The sequence below is a fragment of the Sapajus apella genome, unplaced genomic scaffold (assembly GCF_009761245.1).
Source record: "Sapajus apella isolate SASKATOON/1434 unplaced genomic scaffold, GSC_monkey_1.0 scaffold6, whole genome shotgun sequence".
Lineage (NCBI taxonomy): Eukaryota > Metazoa > Chordata > Mammalia > Primates > Cebidae > Sapajus > Sapajus apella.
In genome coordinates this window covers 26,239,357-26,266,835 of record NW_022436946.1, presented here as the reverse complement: position 1 = coordinate 26,266,835, position 27,479 = coordinate 26,239,357, and the positions used below count along the sequence as shown (strand labels likewise).

At 35.3% G+C, this 27,479-nt stretch overlaps 1 protein-coding gene across 3 annotated transcripts in view; it reads right to left on the bottom strand.

The window, feature by feature from the left end:
* TRDN (triadin) overlaps nucleotides 1–27,151 on the bottom strand; it is a 377,062-nt gene extending 349,911 nt beyond the window's left edge. For all 3 annotated transcript variants that reach the window (XM_032274890.1, XM_032274888.1, XM_032274889.1), the window contains exon 1: nucleotides 26,609–27,151. In XM_032274890.1, the coding sequence (XP_032130781.1) occupies nucleotides 26,609–26,630 (22 nt within the window). In that variant the 5' untranslated portion in view covers nucleotides 26,631–27,151. The remainder of the gene's footprint in view (nucleotides 1–26,608) is intronic.
* Nucleotides 27,152–27,479: the final 328 nt, after the last annotated feature.

Genomic DNA, 27,479 nt, shown 5'->3' with positions numbered 1-27,479 from the left:
AGAATTAAATATATGTTGGTAAAACACAGATGGAGCAAATTTAGGGAATTAATCACTTCTCTCTTTGTTCTTCTCCAAACTGACTTGAATTGGTTCTTAAAGACTTCACTCACATGTTTCCTCTAAATAGAACTCATTCCTGAAAATGTTCCCACTTTTGTCCCTCGTCTATGAGCTGGTACCCTACTTATGTGCTATCATGGTATTGTGTGAATGAATTAAAATTGTTCTCATAAAAAGTTTATTATCCTACATTAAAATTCCTGTCTTTCCACTCTACTAGTCTTTATTCCTAGCTCCTTTTACTACATCTAGCTAAAAAAGGAAGAACTTGGTATATGATTGTTCAGCAGATGGATGATCTATAAGAAACTTTCCAAATAATTAGAACTGAATTCATACTAGAAATCCTGAAATAAGTTTTTTTCAATAAACTAAAGTAACAACTGGAGAACAACTTTATAAGGGACAACTACAAGTGATTTCACAAGTAGCTTTAATTTTCACTTGTCCAGTTGACTTTGAAAGTGAACAGAATGAATTCTTACATTCAACAGCTATTGAAAGTCTCCAAAATACACTGAAGTTTAATAAGTGCCATGTCTAATGATACCTCAGTAAATGCCAGAGTATTAAAAAGTTAGAGAGAATAGAGATAAAAATGAATATACCAAAGAGCAACATGGCTCAACCATAATAATGTGCCATTCTTACTGTGAGTTTCTTTCTTCCCTAAAAACAGGTCCCAGCTTCAAATCACTGCAGCCTCTACTGCTTCCTGCCACGTGGTAACATCAGTTATGTGGCCCAGGAAGAGCTTTGAGTTACTGATGACTCTCATTCCATGTGGCTATACGTTCATTCACTCTGCAATGATTTACTGAGTGTCTACTATGTATCAAGCACTCTGCCAGGTGCTTGCATTCAAAAGGTAAGCAAATTTTTTTTTTATAGTCTCTGCCTTTACTGGGCCAAGAGTAAGTGACAGAGATATCTATTAAATATAATCATATAAATGAACAATTGAACCTGTGAAAAATGCTACAAAGGAGACACATCCATTCTATGCGAGCCCATAATGTACCTTCATCTTAGCAACAGTTGGACTCTGAGTAGAAGTTAATGCAAGACCAGACACCAAGTGCCTCCTCTTTTTCTTTTAAGTATGGGGACTTTCTGGAAACAAGGTTAAATGAATGTAGTCCCTCATGTTTTTCATAACATTTGAGAAAAGGAAAAAATTGCATTAAGTTAATTTGAGCACCAAAGTGGGACTCCGGGAGTCTAAATACATCTGGGAAAGCAGATCAGATCTTAAAAATTTGCTGCAGATTTTAGAGACCCTGTAGTAGAAGACCCAGTTAAGTCACACCCAGACTCCTGACACAGAGAAACTGTGGGATAATAAAGACTGCTACTTTAAGCCGCTGAGTTTGTGGTAACACTGTAGCACAACAAAAGAAAAATAACATAAGAGCCCAATAAGCTGAATCAACTCTGAGAAGACTCTATTTACCTTAGTCATTTGTGTGCATTCAGAGCTGAAAGAAGTAATTTACTTAGGAACTTCATAATTCCTGTAAAATACTAAAATATGATTAGTGTGTGAAATAAAATTGAAAAGTAAAAACTCAATGTATAAAAATAAGATTTTACTGTAAATTCTAAATCTGATCAATGCAAATGCAAATACTGTTGGAATAACCAAGAGAACTGAATTGAGTAGAACAAAAATTACACTATTTTTACAAGATATGAGGGGGGAAAAAAAGAACAATGTAACGATTACCCCCACTGTAGTCTGCTTAAGTTACAGGGACATTATAATCTTTACTATTATGAATAAATAAAAATTAAATAATTTTATGTATTATTTATTTTATCTATGAATGATTCATGCATACACCTATGCAGATACATAATTCTTTAGAGCTCTCATAATATTGTTTGATCAACGAAAGAGAAAAGAAGTAAATTAATATTTATGATGTCTTATTATGTGTAAGGCAGTGCTGGTACTTTCATATATATAGTGTATGAACTGTCATTGTAATCTTTCTATCATAGGTAAAACTGCATTTCAGAAAGATAACATGGGTATGTCACATTGTGAGTACAGGATTTTAGATCTATGATTGTCTTACATTTCACACAATTTTTTCACCAAACATTCTTGATACACAGGGCTGATATTTAGTCAGTAAGCACAAGCCCAGAATCAAGGCTGGCATTCCACCTAATTAGTTTGGTGGGGATTTTTGGATCAGTCAGAACCTTTGCTTTATCGGATAATAAGTTTTGAAATATCACATCTACACATTCCCAAAATACACTATTGAGATTTGCGCATAAGAAGTTAATATGACTAAAAATCTGGAAATAATATACAGCATATGAATAAAAGTTTTTCTTGGTTCAAATCTTTCAACTTAAGTCAAAAGGTAAGAACGATGTTTAAGATTAGTGTTCTACAAAACAAAGAGTCTCCTAAGACAGTTATAATCTGCTATTTTCGAGTTCAAAATAGAAGAGGGAATTGTGTTAAATCTTAACAGGAGAGATTTAGGAGAGGACATCTTTTAAGTACAGTAGCTGTTCACAGGCATGATCATCACGTATTACAGCCTTGAACTCCCAGCCTCAAGGTATCATTCCACGTCAGGCTCCCAAATAGCTGGGACTACAGGCATGCACCACTGTGCCTGGCCTTAGATGAGGATATCTTGACAAAAGTATGGTTAGGCACAGTAGTTTTCTAAGGAAAATGCTGAGTACCGTTGCATGGAAATATTTAACTATAAGGTAGATATCAATTTTCTTTGACTTTCTCATAGTTTAAGCATATTCCTGCCTAGGGACAGTGGAAAGACTAGAAGTAGTCTCCAGGCACATAATTTTGTAACATGAATAACACTTGTATTTTAACATGAGATTGCTTGGGGTGGTCTTTAACTCATTCCAACTCTACTTTTCTATAATTCCACCCATTTATTATTATGACATGTCTTTCTATCATAGAAATAAAATCGATAACTGAATACAGCACAAAAGTAAAATTAGATGCATCAAATAATAAGGAAAAGTGGTTGTATATTCCTTAACTTATGCACTGTACAAATATGAGGCTCATATTGTGTGCGAACGTGTATCCTAGAAAACAGACTCGTGATTTGGGAATGGCCAGTTAATGCCAAACTTTCCATGAGCAAAATCCCAACTTACATTTAAACTGGGAAACATTTCCAGTTCCAGTTAAAATAAACTTAATGGTTTGCTGTCAGTTTAATTAATAAATTCATTTAAATATATATTTGCATGTTTTATGTTTCCTAAATTACAAAAAAATAAAAATTTATCATCACCCAGAAAGAGAGACAAGCATACTCTTTTTCAACATGAATCCATTAAAGTTCAGCAACACTATTAATCAGTTTTTTTATTCTGCTCAATGAATTCATTTATTCAGAGCTTGGTTGAAACTTTAAGTTAAGCACGGAGACAGCTTGCAGTGCGTTGTAAAAAGAAATGTGTTCAAAAGTCTCAAACCTAATAAGAGATACCAGATGATATTCAATAAACATAAAATGATAATAATTGATAATATTTAAGTGTTAAAAAGCATCAGAATCGGAATAATATGTCTTACAATTAACATCCATTTTAAAAATCGAAACCTTCCAAGCAATCATTAAAGTGTCATTGAAGGGTGAAAAAAATTGTTTTTAGATTTGGCAGAATTGAAACTATTTGATATCACATAAACATAATGAATATGAGTTGGATGGCACCCAAGTAACCAGTATTGTGAACTTTCCTTCTTAAAAAGGCTCATACACAGTCTTTCAAAAGTTACGTAGAAGATAAATGATAAAAGAAAATCCTCCTCTGGTCCTTTCTCACAAGATATCCTTTGGTTTATTAATTTCAATTGAAAATCTGGAGACTGGAAGCCAAAGCAGAGTTATTTTCTAGTCACCCTTTAAGATGCTCTAGGATATTGATACTCAAACTGTGGTCTAAGACCAGCATCTCCTCATTTCCTGGGGGGGGTCACTGGGAATGCAGGTTCTCAGGCTCCATTCCAGAACTACTAAATCTGTCTTTTGATAAGATTCCCAAATGATTCGTATGCACATTAATGTTTGGGAGGCCCGGCTGTACGGATGTATAAATCATTTCCTGCTACAAACTTCCCACCGTACAATGAACATAAGAATGTTGCCACAGAACGGTACTTCATGAAAGAAAAAACCTCAAATTGACCCTTTTAATGTGAATTCAAATATACACAAAATGTAAATTTAGAAAACAAAGCATACTTGCAATGTTATTCTAGAATAAAAATATTAAAACTAGCTACTTATTTTATTGTTATACTCTTACACTATAATAGATAAAAATACAATTTTAGAAAATTATTTTTAATTATACTTATTAAAGAATATTTCTTTATAGCAATATTATATCTACAGAATGCTCAAATATTTTTGAAAAATAAATGGAAATGTATTTAAAATTTTAATTTAAAATATATTTTCAGATACATTTAAAATATAATTTATACAAAACTTAAAATGGATTAATGACTTAAATGTGAGACCCAAAACCATGAATCTACAAAAAATTTAGGGAAATTCCTTTAAGACATTGATCTGGGAAAAGATTTTATGGAGAAGATCACAAAGGCACAGGAAACAAAAGGAAAAATAGACAAATGGGATTACATCAAACTAAAAGCTTCTGCACAGCACAGGAAACAGTCAACATAGTAAAGAAACAACCAAATGAATAGAATAAAAGATTTCCGAACTATTTGTCCTGCAAGACATTAATGTCCAGAATACATAAGAAACTCAAACAATAGCAAAAACAAACAATAAAACAAGTAGTGTGATTAAAAGATTGGCAAATAAAGTGAATTGACATCGTTCAAAAGATATTCAAATGGCCAAGTATATGAAAAAAATGCTCAATATCACTAATCATCGGTGAAATGTAAATCAAAACCACAGTGAGATAGCTCACTCCAGTTAGAATGTCTATTATCAAAAAGACAAAAGATAATAAATAATGGCAAGGATGTGGAGAAGGGAACTCTCACACACTGGTGATGGGAATGCAAATTAGTATGGCCATTATGAAAAATAGTATGGAGCTTCCTCGAAAAACTGAAAATATAACTACCATTGATCCAGAATCCCACTACTTGGTATATAGTAAAATGAATTGAAATCAGTATGTTGAAGAGATATCTGCACTCCCAGGTTTAGTGTGGTACTATTCATAACCAAGATATATAGTCAACCTAAGTATACATCAAGAGATGAATGAAAAAAGAAAATAAATCTGTTGTGTGTGTCAGTGTGTATATATATAATGTGCACACACACACACACACACACGCACAATGGAATACTATTTGTTCCTAAAAATGAAATACTGTCATTCACAGTTAAATGGATGAGCTATGTCAAGTGAAATAGGCTAGACACAAAAGGCAAATGTTATTTGATCTCACTCATATATGGAAACTATAAAAGTTGATCTCATAGAGGTGGAGAGTAGAATAGTGGTTACTAGAGGCTAGGAAGTGTGGGGATGTGGGGATAGCCAGAGGTTGGTTAATGAATGCAGCTAGATAGGAGGAATTACAGCTAGATAGGAGGAATGAGTTGTATTGTTCTACAGCATTGTAAAGTGACTATTTTTAATAGCTAGAATAATGGATTTTGAATATTCCCAACAAAAAGAAATGACAAATATTTGATATGATTAACATACTAATTACCCTGATTTGATCATTTGATTTGGAATTTGAGACTGCAGTGAGCTATGATCATGCCATTGGACTCCAGCCCAGGCAACAAGTGAGATCCCATCTCAAAAAAGAAAATTATATCCATAATATACATTATACTTTACGTTATTTATAAAGCGGGTTTGCAAAAAAATCAAATATTTTCTCTTAGTGCTTCATGCAGTGTCTGATATGTTGTAGGAAATCAATATTTATTAAAATCTTTAATTTTACATTTTATTCTATGCCTCACAAATCAAATATATGTATACTTCATGTTTATTTATATGCATTTACACTATGTAAATGCTGTATAAATATGTATGTATGATTTCTTACCACTTACAATTTTGCTCTGTTAATGTTGTTTTCCTTCCTGAATGTTTTCTTTTAATACTCCTCATCAGAAGAATGTCTACATCCTGCCCTTTAAATAACATCCAGTGTTTCCAGGTCAAACTGATACAACTTGCTTTCCTGCAAATCTAACTTTATGCTTATTTAATTTCAAATTTTTCTTGCTAACTTTTATTATTTCACCAAATTCAATTAATTACCTTGTCATATCTTCTTATATCCCACACTCTGATCACCTTTTTTTTTTCTCTAAGTAATCTTATTTGAAAGATGTTTAATCACAAAGATTGTTTCAGAAGTTTAAAATCTACAGCCTTTTAGGCAAGGATTAGAATTCCTAGACAAATGAAAAAATATTTCAGAGTGCAAATATAAAAGACATATTTGAGTTTGAACAACAGAGTGATAACACATCCTTCACCTACCTCAAAGAGATCATGTTTAGCTGACATGGCTATGGGTTTCATGAAATTAATCTCTGACCTGATATTTTTTAACCACACCAGAGTCAGCTTTCTATTAATAGACTCTTATCCAGCTGAAAATGAACATAGCTTCCTGGTGTGTGCAAGCCCAGGAAGGTGAAGGATACCCATTCCAAAGTAGGGCAAGGTGTCCCGGTCAAAGAACCAGAGGAAACCAGAGGGGTCTTTTTAAAAGTTCATTTTAAAATGCAGATAATATGAATTGTATATTGTACATAGGTGGCTGAATATATATACACAAACACCGTTGATTGTATAACAAGTCACAGCTTGTATTTCAGAAATGTTCATTGAATTGAATGGAAGCAGGTTCAATGTAGCAATATTAAGAATAAATAAATATTGCACAAGCTACAATCTCTTTCCTGAGGTTTCCAAATATCCATTTGTGGGGGGGGGAAAATGAAGTGCCTCTCTAACTTTGCTGATTATTAGCTGGAAAATGTTACTTGATAGGTAACACTATTTCTTGGAGTGAAAGTCATTGCTACAGAAAGAATAATCTTGTTAATTGTCGATGTGTCATTAGCTGTCCCAATGATGAGCTCTGTGACCTTGATAATGGAACTCCTTTTTAGATTCACATTGCTAATATAAAAAGGAGGCTATTTATTTTTAAAGATATTTATGTAAAATATTTCATGAAAAATAAATTTGTTTGCTTTTTGAAACGGAGTTTTGCTCTTGTCACTTAGGCTGGAGTGCAGTGCGGCGATGTCGGCTCACTGTAACCTCTGTCTCCTGGTTCAAGTGATTCTCCTGCCTCAGCCTCCCAAGTAGGTGGGATTACAGGTGCTTACCACCACACCCAGCTAATTTTTGTATTTTTAGTGGAGACAGGTTTCACCATATTGTCCAGGTTGGTCTTGTACTCCTGGCCTCAGGTGATCTACCCGCCTTGGCTTCCCAAAGTGATATGATTACAAGCATGAGCCACTGCACCCAGCCCATGAAACATAAATTTGAAATTATCCTATGCCAATTTTATATGGTCATCTAAAAATTGGTCTGCTAGTAAGTAAGAGAAAGTTATAGCAATCAGATGCACACTGGTATATTAGTTTTCTACTGCATCATAACACAATACCACAACCTTAAAACAACACAAAGTTACCTTACAATTCTGTACTTGGAAGTCCAACATGGTTCTCAAGGGGCTAAAATCAAAGTGTCAGCAGGGCTACGTTCCTTCCTAGGGCTCTAGAGTGAATCTACCTCCTTGTACTTTCTACATTCTATAGGTTACCCATTCCTTGGCTCACAGCTTCTTCTTCCATCTTCAAAGCCAGTAGTGGCTGACTGAGTCATTGCATCACTTTTCCCACTGACCACTAGCAGAGAAAGTTCTCCCATTTTAAGGCCTTCTGTGATTTTATTGAGCCCACCCAGATGATTCAGTATCCTCTCTCCCTCTCCAGGTCCTTAATAAAATCACATCTGCAAATTCTCTTTTCCAGGTAAGGTAACATATTTACAGGTTCTGGGGACTAGGACATGAATATTTTTGGGGACAATCATTCTGTATACCGCAACCAATATTCTCACTACTCTTCATCAGTAGACATTGTGTGAGCATTCCCTTATGCACAGCTTTGCTTAGGCCTGCTCAGTGAAATTAAGTATTGCTTAAAATTCATGGCTCACAACCATATATCTTTTGGGCATTCTAATTTAAAAAATGCCCCTTCACATTTGCAAAATCTTCAAGTGGTGTGATAACATTAGTTGAGAGTCTGCTTTTTTTCTCCTCCTTCTCCCCTTTCTCCCCCTCTTTTTCATTTCCCCACTCTCCTCCTCTACTTCCTTGTTCTTTTTGTATAAATGTCTCTCCAGTAACTAAAACATTTTATTATAATAATCAACATTTCTTAAATATATTTTACTAAAGGAGTGAATGTGTAAATAAATCAATGATGAAATTGAAGAAGCATAACAATTGTACAATTGCCTAGCGTCGTGTTGAATTTGGCTGAAACAACTTTAAGTAAGTTACCATTATTCATTGGGTGATGTAGTATTATGAACTTAGTAGTAGTGTGTGCTAGATGCATTAGAAGTCAGGAGATTACAAAGATGCTAATATAATGTATTATCTTCTGCCGCTTAATAAAAGATTCCAAAACTTAGTGGCCTAAAACAACTATAATCACTTATTTTGCTCAGAAATTTGTAATTTGGTTAGAGTTCAGCAGGTGTGGCCTGTCTCTGCTGCACAGTTGTCACATGTGGTGGCTCAACTGGGGACTAGAGGATCCATGATCAAGATGACTCATTCACGTTGCTGGAAAGTTGGTGCTGGCTGTTGGCTGGAAGCTTGGCTGGGTTTGCAGGTCAAGGTCTTAGTCTCTTTCATTATGGGACCAAGCATAGTTTCAAAAGCAGATATCCCAAACAATCAACCTGGATATGTCTGGAATTTTTATGATCTAACTTTGGAAGTCACTTTCACTGTATGCTAGTTGTTGAAGCTGTTATACAGGTCTGTTTGTGTTTAAGGGGAAGAAAAATAGGCCTCACCTCTCAATAGAAGAAGAGTCAAGGTCACAGTATGAGGAACACACGAGATGGGAAATCTTGCTGCAGCCACTTTTGAAAAATACAATATGCCACATACAGACATCCATATATGAAATAACAGGAGTTTAAATTAGAACAGGAACAATGAGAAGAACAAGGAAAAGCTGAACACAAGAAATGAGGACTCCAAAGTTTAGTGACTGAGCATATGGATAAAAAACAGAACTCTGCAGGCCCAGAGAAATAGCTGATTATGGGGAAAAGTTCATGAGTTTCAGTGTGCACATGCTGGGCTCTTGGCCTTCATACACTTTTGCTGTCTTCCAGGCAAATAGTTTCTTTCTTTGATTTTTTCCTCCATCTCCATTCTTCAGATTTCCATTTCCCATGAAAAGAATCTTATTGTACATCATCAGAAATTTATCATCAAAAGCATCCTCTATTATTATATGTGAGTTTCAATCCACTATAGTACATGATTGATTTGGATCTTTATTCCTAATTAATTGGAAGCAGTAGGGAATTTTTTAAAAAAGGTTGTGGCTCTCAAACTTCAACATGTGTCAGAATCATCTAAAAGGGTTGTTAGAGCACAGATCACTAGGCCCTACTCTCCTCTCATAGTTTATGATTCCAAAAGTCTGAGATGTATCCCAATAATGTGCCTTCCCAATAAGCGTCCAGGTGATGCTGACACTGCTGGTCTGGGAACTACACATTGACAAACTCTGATCTGGGAGAATAAAACTCATTTGGAATTTTCTCAAAGTTGTTATGTCCATAAAGCTCACATGCATTCATACATTCTGACCCAAATCAAAAAACAGAAAAGAATATCTATTATAAGAATTTTTACAAATAGGATTTTTAATTTTCATTTTTGGAAGTAATAAAATATAGGTAAATGGAGATAGATTCTCTCCTAATCCTTATTTTCTCACACACTGAGGCAGAGTTAGGCTTTCCACCTCAATAAAACCTCCTTCCATTGAATTGAAAATTGAATAATTTTTGAGAGATTAAGCTAGCAAAGTAAACATAAAGTAGATAAAATTAACTGTCTGAAGTTGTCACCTTTTAAAGATGGGCAATCTTCATCTAAAAGCAGGAAGAGTGGAAGTGGAAACCTAAGTTTTGCCTGACTGTTGACAATAGCAATATTCTAACAAATGCCAGTAAGTCTAATTAAAGATGATGTCCATTGAATAAAAGATACCTGGTAGGTACCAAAGATCCCAGGAGGAGTAGCCTCAACAAGTAAGAGCTTGGTTGCACTCAGCAGTGCCAGCAAGGACAGCAAGATGCAGAACCTAGTGACGATGAAGATTCTCGTCATAAGATGGAAGTGTTCTGAGAGCAGCAGGAATATGGGGACCTATTTTGCCCACGGCTCTTGGCCCAGCTCCAAGTAAAATGCTTGGCAATGAGGAGACATGACATTCAATCAATATTGGCTGAATGTCTCACTCTACATGCCAATTTTTAAATTGCTGTCTATACAGTCTCAAAAAGGGTTACTATATGGTGAGGATTACGATCTCAGAGACGAAATTCTGAGAAGTCCTTAGGATTCTATTCATTTTCTCTCTCTCCTTCAGACATCCATATTATATATGTTGTGAGACTAGATCAATTTCCCTACAAAAACAGGGCATTTCTAGGAAATATCCACAAGGTCACCCTTTCTCCACATTTTCCAATTGGATTGAAGCAATCCAGTTTGAGTGAGCAAGGTGTCTTCTTCAGGCAGAATTCACCTTTTCACCACAGAACACAGTGCCATGAAATAAACATACATTGATAATAGAATAATCAAATATTAAAACTAAAAAAAAATGAATATAGAAATATTGTTCATCATAGACTCCACCAAGTGAAACAAAAATCCAATGGATAAACAGTGACTTTTATACAATGGAGCACTGTACAGAAAGAAGAATAACAAACTCTAGCTACAAATAACAACATAGATGACTCTTACTAACAGAATGAGGAATTAATGCAGCAAAACACAGAACCATATATGCCATGATTCTCCATTTATATAATAAACAAACTTAGCAGAACTATATTGTTTATAGATGTTCGAGGTCATAAAACTATAAAGCAAAGAAAGAAAACTATTACCAAAAAAGTTGGTTCCCTGGAGAGGAAAGTTCAAAGAAAGAGGAGCCTTAACTGGGAAGTGATGCCACAGTGAGAGTCAATGGGTGGATAGATGAAGATGTGCTTCCCAGGTGCTGGAAATAGTTTCCTGATGTGAGTGTTGGTTATGTGGATATCAGCTCCATTACTTCTTAGTAAATGATATATAAAGACAGTTGACCCTTGAACAACATGAGTTTTAACTGTCTGGTTCCACTTATGAACTTTTAAAAATGAAAGTTATAGAAAATGTGCCTGGCTCTCCTACCTCCCCTTCCAACTTCTTAGCCTCTTCTGCTTCTGCCACCACTGGGACAGCAAGACCAATTCTTCCTCTTTTCTCTCTTCCTCACTCAATTCAATGTGAAGGCGATGAAGATGAAGGTCTTTATGATGATCCACTTCCACTAAATGTATACTAAATATATTTGCTCTTCTTTATGATTTTCTTAAAAAACATTTTCCTTTCCCTATCTTATTTTATTGTAATTCTCTCTCTCTCTCCACACACACACACACACACACACACACACACACACACAATATGAAGTATGTGTTAATCAACATTGTTATTGGTAAAGCTTCTGGTCAACAGTAGGCTATTAATAAAGCTTTGGGGGGAGCCAAAGTTACATGTGGATTTTTGACTGGGGAGTCGGTGTCCTTAACCTTTGCCTTGTTCAAGGGTCAATCGCATATGTGAGTTATGAACATTTGAGAGACTGTATTTTATGATGACTCATAGTATTTTTTTAACACTGAACTGAGGAGGCAGCTGTTTTCTTGAAAACTAAGCAGGACAGCATTATTCAGCAATCACAGTGTCCTAATTCTTTTTATACTTGTATACAGAGTTCTTGCACATTTTGGCCCTAGCTCAGTATTGCCTATAAGCTTAATTTTAAGTGAGTTTTTATTTGATTTGAAAATACATTTGTCATCATGGTAGTATTGCGAAGCATTAAAGAAACACTGGAGGTACCCTAGGCAAACATGTAGAGTTCAACATGACACAACACAGGGTGACTCTCAAGTAAAATAAATGTAATCCACCTTGATGTTTATTTAGCTTGCGTAAAACCCTATCGGGTAATTTTGCAAAGTACTCTCTTTCACTTTACCCATCAGACCTGCTTCCACCTGTGCCTCTCCTCAAATTATGCTGTCACTTTTCAACTCATTAGTTAGCTCAAGGACACAGAAAACAAGCCATCACCTTTCACTGATTTTTCTCAAGGGGGAAGTATGTCATTCCATTTAGTTTGTGAATCTTTTTGCCCTTGACTTCCCTGAAGTTATTGTTTTTTTTTTTCTTTCTACTATAGAATGGTAAGTAGTAAATTAAGGCAAACAAATAAACTGATTGGAGAAGCAAAATGACCTTCTCACCAATCTAAATCCCCTCTGTTGACATAAAAAGAATCTTCTATACAAAATTGAAAGATAACTAACCTTAGAGTTTCTCATAGTTGAGGATTTCAATTCCATTTCCTTTGAAACTACCACTACCATCTGTGCTTATCTTTATTTTATGTTCTTGTTAACTGTGGTGTAGTTTATCAGCTCTGACAGAAAAATTTTGGCGGTGTTTATGGAGTCAAATTATGGTGAGAGGTGCTACTTGGTATTAATTATTCTGCGATCTTCGGGGAAGATTGTTACAACAAAATTTTCCACCCCGAACGCCAGTAAAGTTTGTCTCCCCAGCTTTGTTCATTGAACCCAAGATCAACATATTTATTAATTTCATTCAAAAAATCATAATTGTTTCTTAAATGAATTAATCTGGAATTTTTAGGATCTAGGGATGTTGTACAAAACTTAATTCTTTACCTTTTCTTCTATGTCCCTGTCCTTTAATTTAGAAACATTCTTCAAGTGTTAACATAAATTCTACTCCTTTATGTCAGCCCCTGATCAACCAAATCTGTCCATTCTCCTAGCTTCTCAGATTTCCTGGATAGTAATGTCTCATAACAGTTGATTTGCTTATTTGTTCTATATTGATTCATTCCCTAATAGCTTTATACATGTAAACATTATCTATTTTAAACTTGAGTGATGAGAAGCCAAGAAACATGTCTCCCAATTTATGTATATAATTTTATACATACTTCTTTCAAGAAACTTTGAACTGGCAGCCCAGTGTCATATAGTTACATATATAATTATCTTATCATTTCTCAAGGGCTAGATTTATGAATATTTTACATTTCATCCCTAGAATTAAAACAGTACCTGGCAAAGTAGATGACAAAAATATATACAAATGATGTTTGTTAGGTGCATGATTATCACTCTGGGTGTCAGACTTTTTGTTCCTCTCCATCCACAGGTAAATGATAATGTGATAAGAAGGATATAAAATACTATGTCTCAAAGCACCTGGGTATTGAGAACCCATGTCCCTCAAAACAGAGATCCATACCACAATGGTACAACACATCATTCTAGCCAGACCAACAAGACACTTCAAATCCAGAGAGACTGGGCAGAAACTGAACAGTGAAATCTGGTTGACTTAATTCAAGAAGTAGCCAAAATTTTCTGGAAACTATAGAACTATTATTTCTAATATAACTCTCAGTCACTATGAACAAAGCCCCTGGAGAATTCTGCTGACTTATTGCTTTAATCTAGTTATTACTGCTACCCTAAATACCTTCTGCTCAAATTTTCAGAGGCTTGGTCTATGGACCCTGTCATGCTTTTATAGGAACCCTTGACAAGACCACTGGCCTGACTGCTAGTTCTCATGCTATTTAGAACAACCCTGCTGACAGATTTGGTTTTTCTTTAGCAACTGATTCTTCTTTGTTAACTTGAAGAAACTTGTTTAATTGTTACCTTTCTGGCAGTTTGTATTATTTTATTATTTCTTCATGAACTGGACATGGCCTCCATACAAACAAAGTAAGCTCAGAGTAGAGGATGTGGGGATAGAAATCAGCAATAGAAGTTCAAACAAAGGGAGAACACTCAGATGGGATGACAGGGCACCAGGAAACATAATAACTAGTTAAAAATGAATCTGAAACATCCAACTTTTATAGTATTATACCAACAGTGTGCCTGATCAAAAATTGAGTATTTAAACTAGGACTTTTACCCAATTTCTTGGCTAGGTAACTTGGTACCCTAGTCATCCCAGGGCAATATCCCACAGACTACTAATTCTCACCTACCTCCTGTCTCTTTTTTTTGTCATTTCTGCATTGATCAAATGTATTCTTGATCTCCTTACTCCTTGAACAGCCATTACACCTTCACCACAATATGATGCACACTGCAAATTACCAATGTTAAGAATAGGACAGTCTTTACTTATCCTAGATTATTTTCAACGAGTTTCAAAGTGAAATCATTAATCATAAGATTTATGAACAATAATATGACATTCTTGAACTACATCAAACACCATCAGGCACATCTTGGAGATACCATGCAATAAGGCAAATAATGGCAACAAAGGAAATCACACGTTTTTTTGTATCCTAGAGTGTATAATAGTTGTGTCTGCACTGTATCCTAGTTTATTAAATGTGTAATAATATTATGTCTTAAAAACAATGTACAGATCTTAATTTAAAACTACTTTGTTGGTGGGAATGGTTAATAGGTACAGAAATATAGTTAGAATAAGATCTAGCATTTGATAGCACAATAGTGATTACAGTCAGCAGTGATTTATTGTACATTTAAAAATAACTAAAAGAGAATAATTGGATTGTTACACAAAGAAAGGACAAAAGCTTGAGGTGATGGGTACCCCATTTATCCTAATGTGGTTATTACTCATTGTATGCCTGTATAAAAATATCTCATGTACCCCATAAATATATACACCTCTATACCAACAAAAACAAAAAACACTTTATTGCTAAAAAATACTAACAATCATGTGAGCCTTCAGTGAGCCATAATCTTTCTGCTTATCAAAGATCTTGCCTCAATGTTGATGGCTGCTGACTGGTCACGGTGGTGGTTGCTGAAGTTTGGGGTGGCTGCAGCAATTACGTAAAATAAGACAAAAATGGAGTTTGCCACATCAATGGACTCTGCCTTTCATGAAAGATGTCTCTCTAGTATGTGACATTCACTCTTTGATAGTATTTTACCCATAGGAGAACTTTTTTCGAAACTGGAGTTAATCCTCTTAAGCCCTGCCATTGCTTTATCTACTACGTTATGTTATATTCTAAATCCTTTGTTGTCATTTCAAAAATGTTCATAGCATCTCCATCAAGAGTAGAGTAGATTCAGCCTGAAGAAGCCAGTTTCTTTGCTCACTTGCAACTCCTAGGCCAGACACGGTGGCTCAGAATGTCTAGTTGTTAGAGCAGTCAGAACACACATATTTATTGATGAAATTCCCTATCTTATATAGGGGCAGCTTGTGGTGACCTAAAGCAATTATAATAGCAATATCAAAGATCAATGATCACAGATCACCAAAACAGATATAACAATAACAAAAACGTTTGAAATACTGTAATCCCAGAATGTTGGAAGGCTAAGGCGGGTGGATCCCTTGATGCCAGGAGTTCAAGACCAGCATGGCTAACATGGTGAAACCCTATGTCTACAAAAAAAAATACAAAAATTAGCCTGGCAGGATGGCTGTAATATTAGCTACTCAGGAGGTGAGGCACGAGAATTGCTTGAACCCAGGAGGCAGCGGTTACAGTGAGCCAAGACTGTGCCACTACACTCCAGCCTGTGAAAGACAGGTAAACAAAGTCTCAAGGGAAAAAAAAGTCACTCCTCATCCACTCAAGTTTAATCATCAGATTGCAGCATCTTCAGGTTCCACTTCTAATTCTAGATCTCTTGCTATTTCCGCTACATATACAGTTACTTCCTCCACTGATGTCTTGAAACCCTCAAATTCATCATGAGGCTTGGAACCAACTTTTTACAAAATCTGGATAATATTGATATTTTGACCTCCTCCCAAGAATCACAAATATTTTTAAGGGCCTCTAGAATAGTGAATTCTCAAGAAAGTTGTCAATTTCCTTTGCTCAGATCCATAAGAGGAATTGCTCTCTGTCAGCTGTGGCCTTACAAAATGTATTTCTTAAAAAATAAGTCTTGAAAATCAAAATTACTCCTTGAGCCATGGGCTGCAAAATAGATGTTGTGTTAATAGTTATGAAAACAACATTAATCTCTTTGCATATTGCCATCAGAGTTCTTGGGTGACCAGGTGTGTTATCAATAAGCAGAAATATTTTTAAAGAATTTTTTTGAACAGTAAGTCTCAACAGTGGGTTTAAAATATTCAGTAAAGCATGTTGTAAACAGATGTGCTGTCATCCAGGCTTCATTATTTCATTGATAGAGCACAGGCAAAGTAAATTTATTATAACTCTTTAGAGCCCTGGAATTGTCATAATGGTTAAGTGAGCATTGGCTTAAACTGAAAGTCACCAGTTGCATTATTCCCTAACAAAAGTCAGCCTGAACTTTGAAGCTTTGGATCCAGGCATTGACTTCTGTCTAGATCTGAAAGTCCTAGATGGCATCTTCTTCTAGCAGAAGACTGTTTAGTTTACATTGAAAATGTGTTGTTTAGTATAGCCACCTTCATCAGTCAATGATCTTAGCTAGATCTTCTGGGTAACTTGCTGCAGCTTCTGCATCAACCCTTGCTACTTCCACCTTGCACTTTTATATTATGGAGATGGCTTCTTTTCTTAAACCTCATGAACCTCTGCTAGCTTCCAACTTTTCTTCTGCAGCTTTCTTACCTCTCCACATCTTCATAGAACTGAACAGATTTAAGGCCTTTGTCTGGATTAGGCTTTGGCTGAAAAAGAATTTTGGCTAGTTGGATCTTCTATCCAGACCACTGCAACTTTCTCCACAACAGCAATAAGCTTGTTTCACTTTCTTATCCTTCGTGTATTCACCAGAGTAGCACTTCTAATTTCCTTCAATAACTTTTCTTTTGCATTCGCAACCTGGCTGTTTGGTGCAAGAAGCCTAGCTTTCAGCCTATCTTGGCTTTTGTCATTCCTTCCTCAGTCAGCTTAATTAATTTCAGCTTTTGATTGAAAGTAAAGATATGCAACTCTTCCTCTCACTTGAACACTTAGAGGCTGTTGTAGGGTTATTAATTTTTCTAATCTCAATATTGTTGTGTCTTAGGGAATAGAAAGGCCTGAGGAGAAGGAGAGATAGTAGGAATGTCTAGTTGTTGGAGCAGTCAGAACACACACATTTATTGATGAATAAATATTATATATTTATTATATATATTATATATATATATAGGGGCATATTATATAGGGGCATATTATATAGGGGCAGCTTGTGGTGACCTAAAACAATTATAATAGTAATATCAAAGATCAATGATCACAGATAACCAAAACAGGTATAACAATAACAAAAACATTTGAAATACTGTGAGAATTACCAAAATGGGACACGGAGACAGGAAGTGGGTACATGCTGTTGGGAAAATGGTGGTGATAGCTTTATTCTACACAGGGTTGCAACAAATTTTGAATTTGTAAAAAAAATGCAATATCTGTGGTGTGCAGTAAAGCAAAGTGCAATTGAAAGAGGCATGCCTGCCTTTTCAAATTAGAATCAGATGTTTTAAAATCTGTCCGGTCTTTATTCTATTATTTTTGCTCTTTCCTTCTTGTTTTTCAATATAGCGGGGACCTTGTATTATTCATCTTTGTGTCCCCATTGTCAGGCATTCAATTTGGTACACAATAGGCATTAAAATATTGAATAAAACTGAACCTCGGTATGACATACTGCTTTATAAATCTACATGTAGGTTGATAATTAATACCACAGAGTCTAACATTTTGTTATATTTCAGGTGGAGGTAACTTGCCTTTTTCTAAATGTAATGCCTAATATTTCTGTAGATTTAAATTCACTAACTTGGCATTTTACTATACTATAGTAACTTTCAGATTTTACAGTACACCTTTTCCCCTAGGCAATATATAGGTTAAATAAGAATAACTGTGGGCAAAAATAATAGCTCCCGCAGTGACTGTCAGAGAAGTGCCACTTCATATCTGTTATTTTTGTCTTGACATTATATCAGATGTCTTCCTCAAACAGAAAATTCCCTAATCACATGATAATTTTATTTTAAAAGGAAACAATTTTCCAAGGAAAGCTTGCTAAATATGTATTTTGAACGTCTATGTAAATGCAAACTGAATCTCTCACATCCACAAGCTCACTAATGCCCTGGACCATATTAAACTAAGTTTGAAATACTAAGAGTTTTTTCTTTCTTTTGCTTTTCTCAACACTTTAGTAACCTGTGCCAGGGAGGGGAGACTGATGCAGCAAATGCATAGCCAAGATAAAACTGGCTTGTCACAATGAGTTCAGGTTCATGCTGTCTAAATAAAACCAAGTTTCCCCTATAAAGAACAGGTTGCTCCATTTAAATTATCTTTGTTCTCATAAGTTAAAATATCATGTATGTCTTTAACTTGTTTGGGCGAAAAATACATGCCCTAATCCCTGGCACAGATAACAAATTAGAAAATATCTAAACAATATACATTTAAATGTAATATTTAAAGTACATCGTGAGATAGAGTCTGCAGTTTATGAGGAAACAGCTCATTTACATACCAAAGAATCTCTCAAAATTGTAAACTCTGTGTGCCTGACAGCTTCATTTCAGGCATGGAGATGCGGAGATGGCTGATGTTTAGAGAGCATAACTTGTATGGAGCAGAGCAAGACTTTATTCATTGCACATTTGCCAAGGATGCTCTTTTTGGTTTCCTTTGAAGATGAGAATTAGTATCTTTTTGGATCAGGAAGTTCATCTGTCTCCATATAACCCTCACTAGGGGTAATATATATTTATGTGACAATCAAAATAAGTATTCTCCATCAAAAAACATGCATGTCATTCATATTACACTGGGTAGGTGGGAACTGGGGACAGCAAAAATTAACCTTGATGAATCTTCCTAGATCTTTAAAAGTAAAATGGAACCTAAATTCCATAGACTTAACATTATTGTATGACGTTAATGCATAGTCGCCAGATGAAGGTTTTTCCCTGCTTTGTTCTTTTTAAATGTGTTATATTAGATAATATGTATTTTTAAAAATATATGAAACATGTCCACAACAGGTTTCTTTTTGTTTGAAAGAACAAAAGAATAATGTTTTAATACTGTCTTTAAGCTCCAACTAAGCATAATTATAAAACTAAAAGCTTAACTGGAAAATCTTAACCATTCTCTTTTCAAATTGATATATTCAACACAAAGGTCAATGTAGATGATTTTAAAATTGCTTTGTTGCACTATTTTATGTTTCTCTCATTAAATATTGTTAACGGATTAAAAATTAATGCAAACAATATTGGAGGCTTTAGCTCTCTATGGATTCCTAAGCCTTTAGTATAATAACTGAATAGCCTCAATTTATTTTCGCATTGTAAAAGTAGCGTGAATTTTAAATTATAGTTACAATAATGACCAAAAATAAATAGAAAAAAAAAAGAAACATTTAAGCTGATAAACAGAACATTTTCATGGCTACCATGTGCTCATAGGGTGGGGAGAAAAATAGTTCCTATTATAAATAATAATAAAAACTACAAGAAAAAGCTTCTCAGTGGAACTTAACAAGGGCTGGCACTAGAAAGCTATATTTTCTGCTCATTGTCACTGCAAATTTTGCATCATGGATTATTTGCAGAATTTTAAAAGCATAAACTTAATTTGCTAACTAGCATAATCTTGTAAAAATTTAAAAAAATTCCTCTGGCCATATTGTTTTTAATTAACTGCCATATTATTTTTAATTAACCAAGTTCATGATCCTTCTTGTGAGGCCCCATCCTCCCCAGGCCAAGAGTAGTTGAGTAGTGGAGATAGTATCTGAACCCCAATCTCTGACTTCAGTCACACTCTGTGCACTCACTACTGTGTCACGCTCTGTTTTCTTAATGCTTCTTTCTCTTAGCTCTGAACTACATTTTCTCTCTGACTTTCAGTGAGCTATACTCTCCTGGTTTTCACAATCTGAATTCCTTGAACCCGGGAAGGGGGAGTTGGATGAGCCGAGATCACGCCACTGCACTCCAACCTGGCAACATAGCGAGACTCCGTCTCAATTTAAAAAAAGTAAAAATTAAAATTAAACTATTTTCCTAAATTCAACTTCAGCAGTAAAGAAGAACAAGAAGTTTCAGAGTCAGACTACTCAGGTTTATATGCTACCTGCCTTTCACAGTTTCTGTGATATTTCAAAAAGATAGTCATACAAAAGCTTCGTACTTAATACCCTGTCACTAAACACAGTGTTCCAAGACACAGCCTTTTTTAGACCTGTCTTTCCTTGCATCATGTTGACTCCTTAGGCGTTTGAATTGTTCTCAGGTTTTCCCATGACCTATCTTAAAAATGAACTGTTTCTACTTAATGTTCCTAATTAATGCCACCAATAATATGAAACTAACCTCCAGATTCCCATATTATAATAGATAGGAAAAATGATTATTTCCTCATTTGCTTTTACAAACATAAATATATATCCAGACTACTCTGCTTAATATGAGCATATTTGTTTTCATTTCAGTAACAACAGACTCTTCAATTTAGAGAGTAATTTGCACTTAGGAATAAATTTGATGACCAGAGAATTCACTGACCCATATATGTTATGAAAATTAAATTCTTACTAAAACTTTTTACTCCACTAACAACATAAACTCTGTTTTTTTCTTAACTCTTTATTGTGAAGAAGCTTAAATATTCACAAAAATAGACAATATTATAATGAAACTTAAAGTGCCCATCATCAGCTTGAACATAATCAACTAATGGCCAATCCTACCCCACCCATGCCGCATCTACTTTCCTCTTGGGCATATTATTTAGAAGCAAATTTCAAATATTGCATCACCTCCTTCATAAATATTTGAATGTGTATCTCCAAATAATAAGTAATTTTAAAACACAACCACAAAACCGTTATCCCACTAAAAGTATAATTTTTCAATAAGGTCATCTAACAACCAGAGTATATTCAATTTCCACTTATTTCATCAGAATTTTTTAAAGTTGTTTGCTTGAATCATGACCCAATCATTCCACACACTGTGATGGGTTGCTTACTTTTTACATTTCTTTTCATCTATTCTCGAAATTGGAGGCCGTGTATTTCCTTTTCCTTCCCTCCTTTCTTGCTTTTCCTTTTCTTTCTTTCTAGTCAGAAGAGGCAGTTCTAGCTACCATTGTAATGATTGGTTGGGGTTTGCCTTATATTTTGCCAACAGTGTGCCTTTTTTGTGGCTTCCAGACTTTTATCCATGGGTCTGTGCATTGCCCTCAAGTGCTATATAATGAAAAAAATCCAATCTTCTGCTGAAACAATCCATGCACAAAGCTTTTCATTTAACTTTGCCTCTTTAGAATAGGCTAGCTTTCTAATGTCAGTTTTAAAATGTATTTATAAGATTAAAAATAATATTTTATATGTGGTATGTTGCTTTAATAGGAAAATGAAGAATGTCCCCTGGAAGTGACTAGGCATTGAAACTAGTGCAAACTCCCCTTGTACCCCCAGGTCATCTCCACTTAAGCCAGAGCAGCTGCCCTTTGCTTTGACGAGGTAAATGTAGATGCATAGGTTGGATCGCCTCATAATTTCACCATCTGTCACACTAGATGATATTACTTGTTTGCCTAGTTGTTAAGTAGTCTGGCTGTGAATTCTTGAAAACTCAAAATTACTCACTTGAGAGCAACAGTGAGTAATCTTGTGCTGCAGAGTCTATGGGAGCCATGCAGTGCATAGAATACAAATGACCATTTTTGCTCTAAATTTTGAATATCAAATCCTCTCATAGGTTTGATTGTTACACAAGCAGTGAAATGTCATTCAGCTAATGGCAAGGAAAGAATTTCACTCATAGAACGAACAATTCTTCCTCTGAAGCCTGAGGTTGTGTAATAGTTTACAAGTTGAGCGTTTGACTTAAGCTCTTCTAACATTTTAAAGAAAAAGCTTTCTTGAACGAAGCGTTCTAGTAAATACTAACTTAATTATATATAGGATTCCCAGCAACTTGGATCCATTACATTGCAAGGAAGAAAGAGGACTATTTCTAGCCTAATCCTGTGTGCTGTCAGAGTCTAATCCAGTCTGGACTAGATTCAAACTACCCAATATAACATGGTCCTACCGTAGGCTCCAACAACAACCTAACTGACCAAGCTAACTATCAGTCCCACACAGCAAGAAGACATATCCAGTATGACGCTGTGGTCAGACATGGGTGTGAATCCTAGCTATATCACATACAGCTGTGTGAATTTTACCACATTCTTTAAACATTCTGAACCTCAGCTTCCTATTCTCTAAGCAGCAATAATACTAGCCTTTATCTCATCTGATGGCTCTGAAGATTAAATTAATGTTTATCAAGCTTAATACAGTGCTTGACATGTTATGTCTTCAGAATAAATGTAAGTTGTTACTATTGCCGTTACAATTATCTTTATTTGTTGTGCCAGAATCAAAGGTGTTATTACCCTAAAATCTTTGGGATTCAACTTTGTCCTATTTCTTTCTTTCTTTCTTTCTTTTTTTTTTTTTTTTTTTTTTTTTTTAGACAGAGTCTCATGCTGTCTCCAGGCACCAGGCTGCAGTACAGTGGCACAATCACGGCTCACTGCAACCTCCGCCTCCTTGGTTGAAGCAATTCTTCTGCCTCAGCTTCCCGAGTGGCTGGGACTACAGGTGCACGCCACCATGCCCAGCTAATTTTTGTATTTTTAGTAGAGACGGGGTTTTGATCTCTTGACCTCGTGATCTGCCCATCTCGGCCTCCCAAAGTGCTGGGATTACAGGCTTGAGCCACCGCGCTCGGCCTGTCCTATTTCTAATACATCTATTGCTCTGTACCTGAAATACAATCCTATATTTAGCATTATTTCCTTTCTTCCACTAGATGAAGTAAGCTAGCTTGGAACCTGCAGTGGAAATCAACGTGAACAACTAGGTGAGGTTATAGGCACAGCATGTGCTGTAGTTGAATAAGCACTGGAATGAGCCACAGAAGACATGAAATGTATCCTCAAATCTCTCCTAATTTCTTATGGCCATGGGAGAGTCATATAATCTGTATGAGCCTGGTCTTTCCAAAACTTGAGATGAGGACAGTTGACTAGAGCTCTCTAAGGTAATGAGTTACCTCTCATATTCTTAAGTGCCACAAACTCTGTGTGTGTGTTTGTGTGAGAGAGAGAGAGATAAATGGATGGAAATGGCATCTGGTAAGTGGTGTAAGTCTACTGATATAGTGCTTTCATTTCAGCAATATGTCCAAAAGTGATGGCAAGGCCCAGGCATGGTGGTTCATGCCTGTACTCCCAATATTTTGGGAAGCAGAAGCAGGAAAATCGCTTGAGGCCAGTAGTTCAAGTACAGCCTGGTCAACATAAAGAGATCCTGTCTCAAAAAATAATAATAATAATAAATTAGCCAGGCATGGTAGTGCACACCTGTAGTTCTAACTACTTCTAATGCTGAGGTAGAAAGATTGCTGGAGCCCAGGAGTTTGAGACTGCCACGAGCTATGATTACGCCATTGCATTCCAACCTGGGCAGCAGAGAGAAACTCTGTCCTTAAAAAAAAAAAAGAAAGTGGTTGAAAAAGAAATATAGCAGATGAAAGAAAATAAGACTATTCCAGGCTGTACCATGGCACTGTACAAAAGTATACCTTTTATAAAAGACTGGAGGAAGGCAATTGTAGCTGGGGCATAAAAGGTGAGAAATGCAAAGATAATGTGAAACTGTGTAGTAAAACAGTGTGCCAAAAACTTTGGATATCCTTAAAGAATGACTGTGCTACCTTAAAAGATAAGTTCATTTGAGTAGGCATTCTTATTTTCATTCGAGAAATATTATTAATAAATTATTCCAGAGAAAGAAAGAAGTACATAATTGATGTTCAGATACCGTAGATCCTAGGAACTGTTAAGACCCAGAAATGGAAAATGACCATCATCCAGGAATTATATGGTATTTCTACTTTTCAATTTTATCACTAATTCAATTTTTATTTATTTATTTACATGTTTATTTATTAATTTGAGACAGAGTTTCGCTCTTGTTGGGCAGGCTGGAGTGCAGTGGCACTATCTTGGCTCACTGCAACCTCCACCTCTGAGGTTCAAGCGACTCTCCTGTCTCAGCCTCCTGAGTAGCTGGGATTACAGGCACATGCCACCACACCCAGCTAATTTTTTTTTTTTTTTTTTAGTAGAGATGGGATTTCACCATTTTGGCCAGGCTGTTCTCAAACTCATGACCTCAAGGTGATCCACCCTCCTCGGCCTCCCAAAGTGCTGGAATTACAGGCGTCAGCCATTGCACCAGGTCTAATTCGATTCTTTTTATGAGTAACTCCAGCAGGTCTTTCAAGATCCTTTTAAACTCCCCACAGAAAGAAGGCAGAAACAAAAGTTCTATTTCATAATCAAGAATTTTCCTGTAAAAAGTCTTTTGAATCAGGTCCAAGTTCTACAGAACATAATCCACAAGCAAGCCCAAGATGGTTTAGTCAACTGACTTCCTGAATCACCTGGGAGCCCAAGCCCTGAACAGAGGTAGAGAAACAGAAGATTAAGACATTCATAGCTATCTTAATAACTGTGCAGAGCTAAGCAAGAAGTTTTTATAGCTAGCTTTCTTAAGGCAAACTAAAAGCAATATGACACAGAATATCTAAGGAATAGGAAAAATTCTATTTATATTTAGTTAGCAAATTCTGAACTAAAATTGGTAAAGAGTAAACCTGATATCCTCTCACAGAAAAGAAAACATACACACATACAAACTAGATTTAAAGGCTCTGGCTTTAAATATTAGTAATACTTTGGTCTTGAGTAAGTCACAGAAAATTTTAGTTACAGTTCTTTTTCTGCCAAACTGAGATAATAATGCCTACTTAATTGAATTGTGTCAGTTTTATATATATATATATATATATATATATATATAAGTAAATACACATAACATTCTGAGCAAAATATCTAACACATAGAAATCTGCTAGTAATTGTTATTAATTTGGGGTGTCAGACTGAATTTCTCAGTGCAAGGTACAAATAAGGCAATTCTTCTTACAAATATTTACTGAAAATCTCCAACAGAAACCAGTGTGTGTCCATATTAATTTCTGCCCCTAAAGACAAAAACATATATTCTATTTTTCAGTTGTCTGATTCAAAGCAAACCAGCGCAACATTTAACTTGGAAGCTGTTAAGAGCACCACCTGTCTGATTTTCTTACAGCTGTCAGAAGCAAATTTTAGATCTACCTCGAAAATTTTTACCTCAACTAGAACCAGACTGTGTCTGTATTCAAAGTAATTTAGTTTTGAAGGACTCCTTCGTTCTAAGAAATATGTGCACATATATATATATATATATATATACACACACACACACACGAAGCATATATATGAAATATATATATATATATATATATATATATATAACTAGCAACCATCAAATAAAAGATATGTTTTGTAGTTATAGCATGTAGCCTTTAGTAAAAGCATTGAAACAGAAAATATTTATTGTAACATAAAAAATAAAATTCACCATTAAGAGGAAAATGAAGAATGAATTTTTGAAAAGAACCAGAATTCTAACACTTAATTACTTTATTTTAAAAATCACATTGATCCACAGTAAGTTTGTGGAATTCCAGTCTTTATCTCTGAATTTCTATTAATGGTAAACTAGATACAAATGTTGTGGGAGTATTATGTCTTAAATTATATAAATCATATATATGCATGCATGTTTTACATACTGTAGTTGGAAAGGAAAAACACATTTAAGGTCTCCATTTAAAAATATAAAGCAAAAGTGCTTCAAATCATTTTTTAAGTTTAATTATTAGGTATAATATTTTAATTTTATCATGGTCTCCATCCTTGCAAACTTTGTAATTTTTGCTGGATAAGATATCAGCCTTCATGTTACATGACCATAGCTATTTATAGAGGTGTGGGTAACAACTGTTAACTAGAGGGGACTTTGGTATCACAGTTTCCACATGCAAAATTTAAGAGAAATTTCTTCATGCTCCCTCAATATACAGATCTGGCAAACTCTCAGCTCCTAAATCCACCTCTCTGATCCTCCATATAATCATTGAACAGGACAGTCACCTTAAAGCAACATTTTAAATGGACACATCAACAGTCAATGTGGCTGTCAATTTGCACATTTTTTTTTCCTTACTTGATACTATCGGAAAATGGTAGCAATACCTTCAGCAGTGATCTCAGTCATGGTGGTCGTCAAAAGTAAAAGTCAGTTGAAAAGTTCCCGTCAAGTAGCACTTTGCAGACTATTTGGGGATTTGAGAACTCTGGTAGAGGGTTCTGTGTCAAAACCTGGGGGCTCTTCGTTTTCCTGGCTGTTTCTGCTTCTTCTTTGTTGTTCTCTTGAACTTTGCCTCTCCTCTGCAGAGTTCTCCCCCTGGAAACAACCTAAGCCCTTTCCAAGCAGCACTTGTGGCTCAGCTAGAAGTATCAGCTTCAAATAAAAATAGCCTCATCTCCCTAGGACTCTTCAGCACTATTTTTTTGTTGTTGGCACTCTAGAGGAACACATACACAAACATGCCAGCTCTCCCGCCCTCAAGAAAGGCAAAAAAAAAAAGAAGAAGAAGAAGAAGAAGAAGAAGAAGAAGAAGAAGAAGACAAACGAACTACAAAGTACCATCTAAGCCCCCATAGTTTCTCTAAGTTAATTACAGATCTTGGAGTCTATGTCAGAAAATATGAACTAAAGAGTTGAAAGTAATCTTATCCGTGAGAGCTCAGATTTATTCTTAGCGCTCTTAATGGTCAGAACATTCTTCTTTCCCTTATTTGGTTTGGGGAGGGTCCCAAATGTCTACCAGAAGCAAAGGGGAGGGTAATATTAAGTAATTTTCTAAAAGTTGTATTCCTGTTGATCCAAATCCACTTAGCAAGTGCAGTTATTTATATAGATATACACTTAAAATTGTAACTATTAAATCCTGAAGCTTTCTTTTAGAGTAGTCATACTGTAGGAGATTAATATTTTCTGAACACTGGCCAATAAGAATTACATAACATGAAGTTACAGTGTGATACTTTAAAACTGATGGAT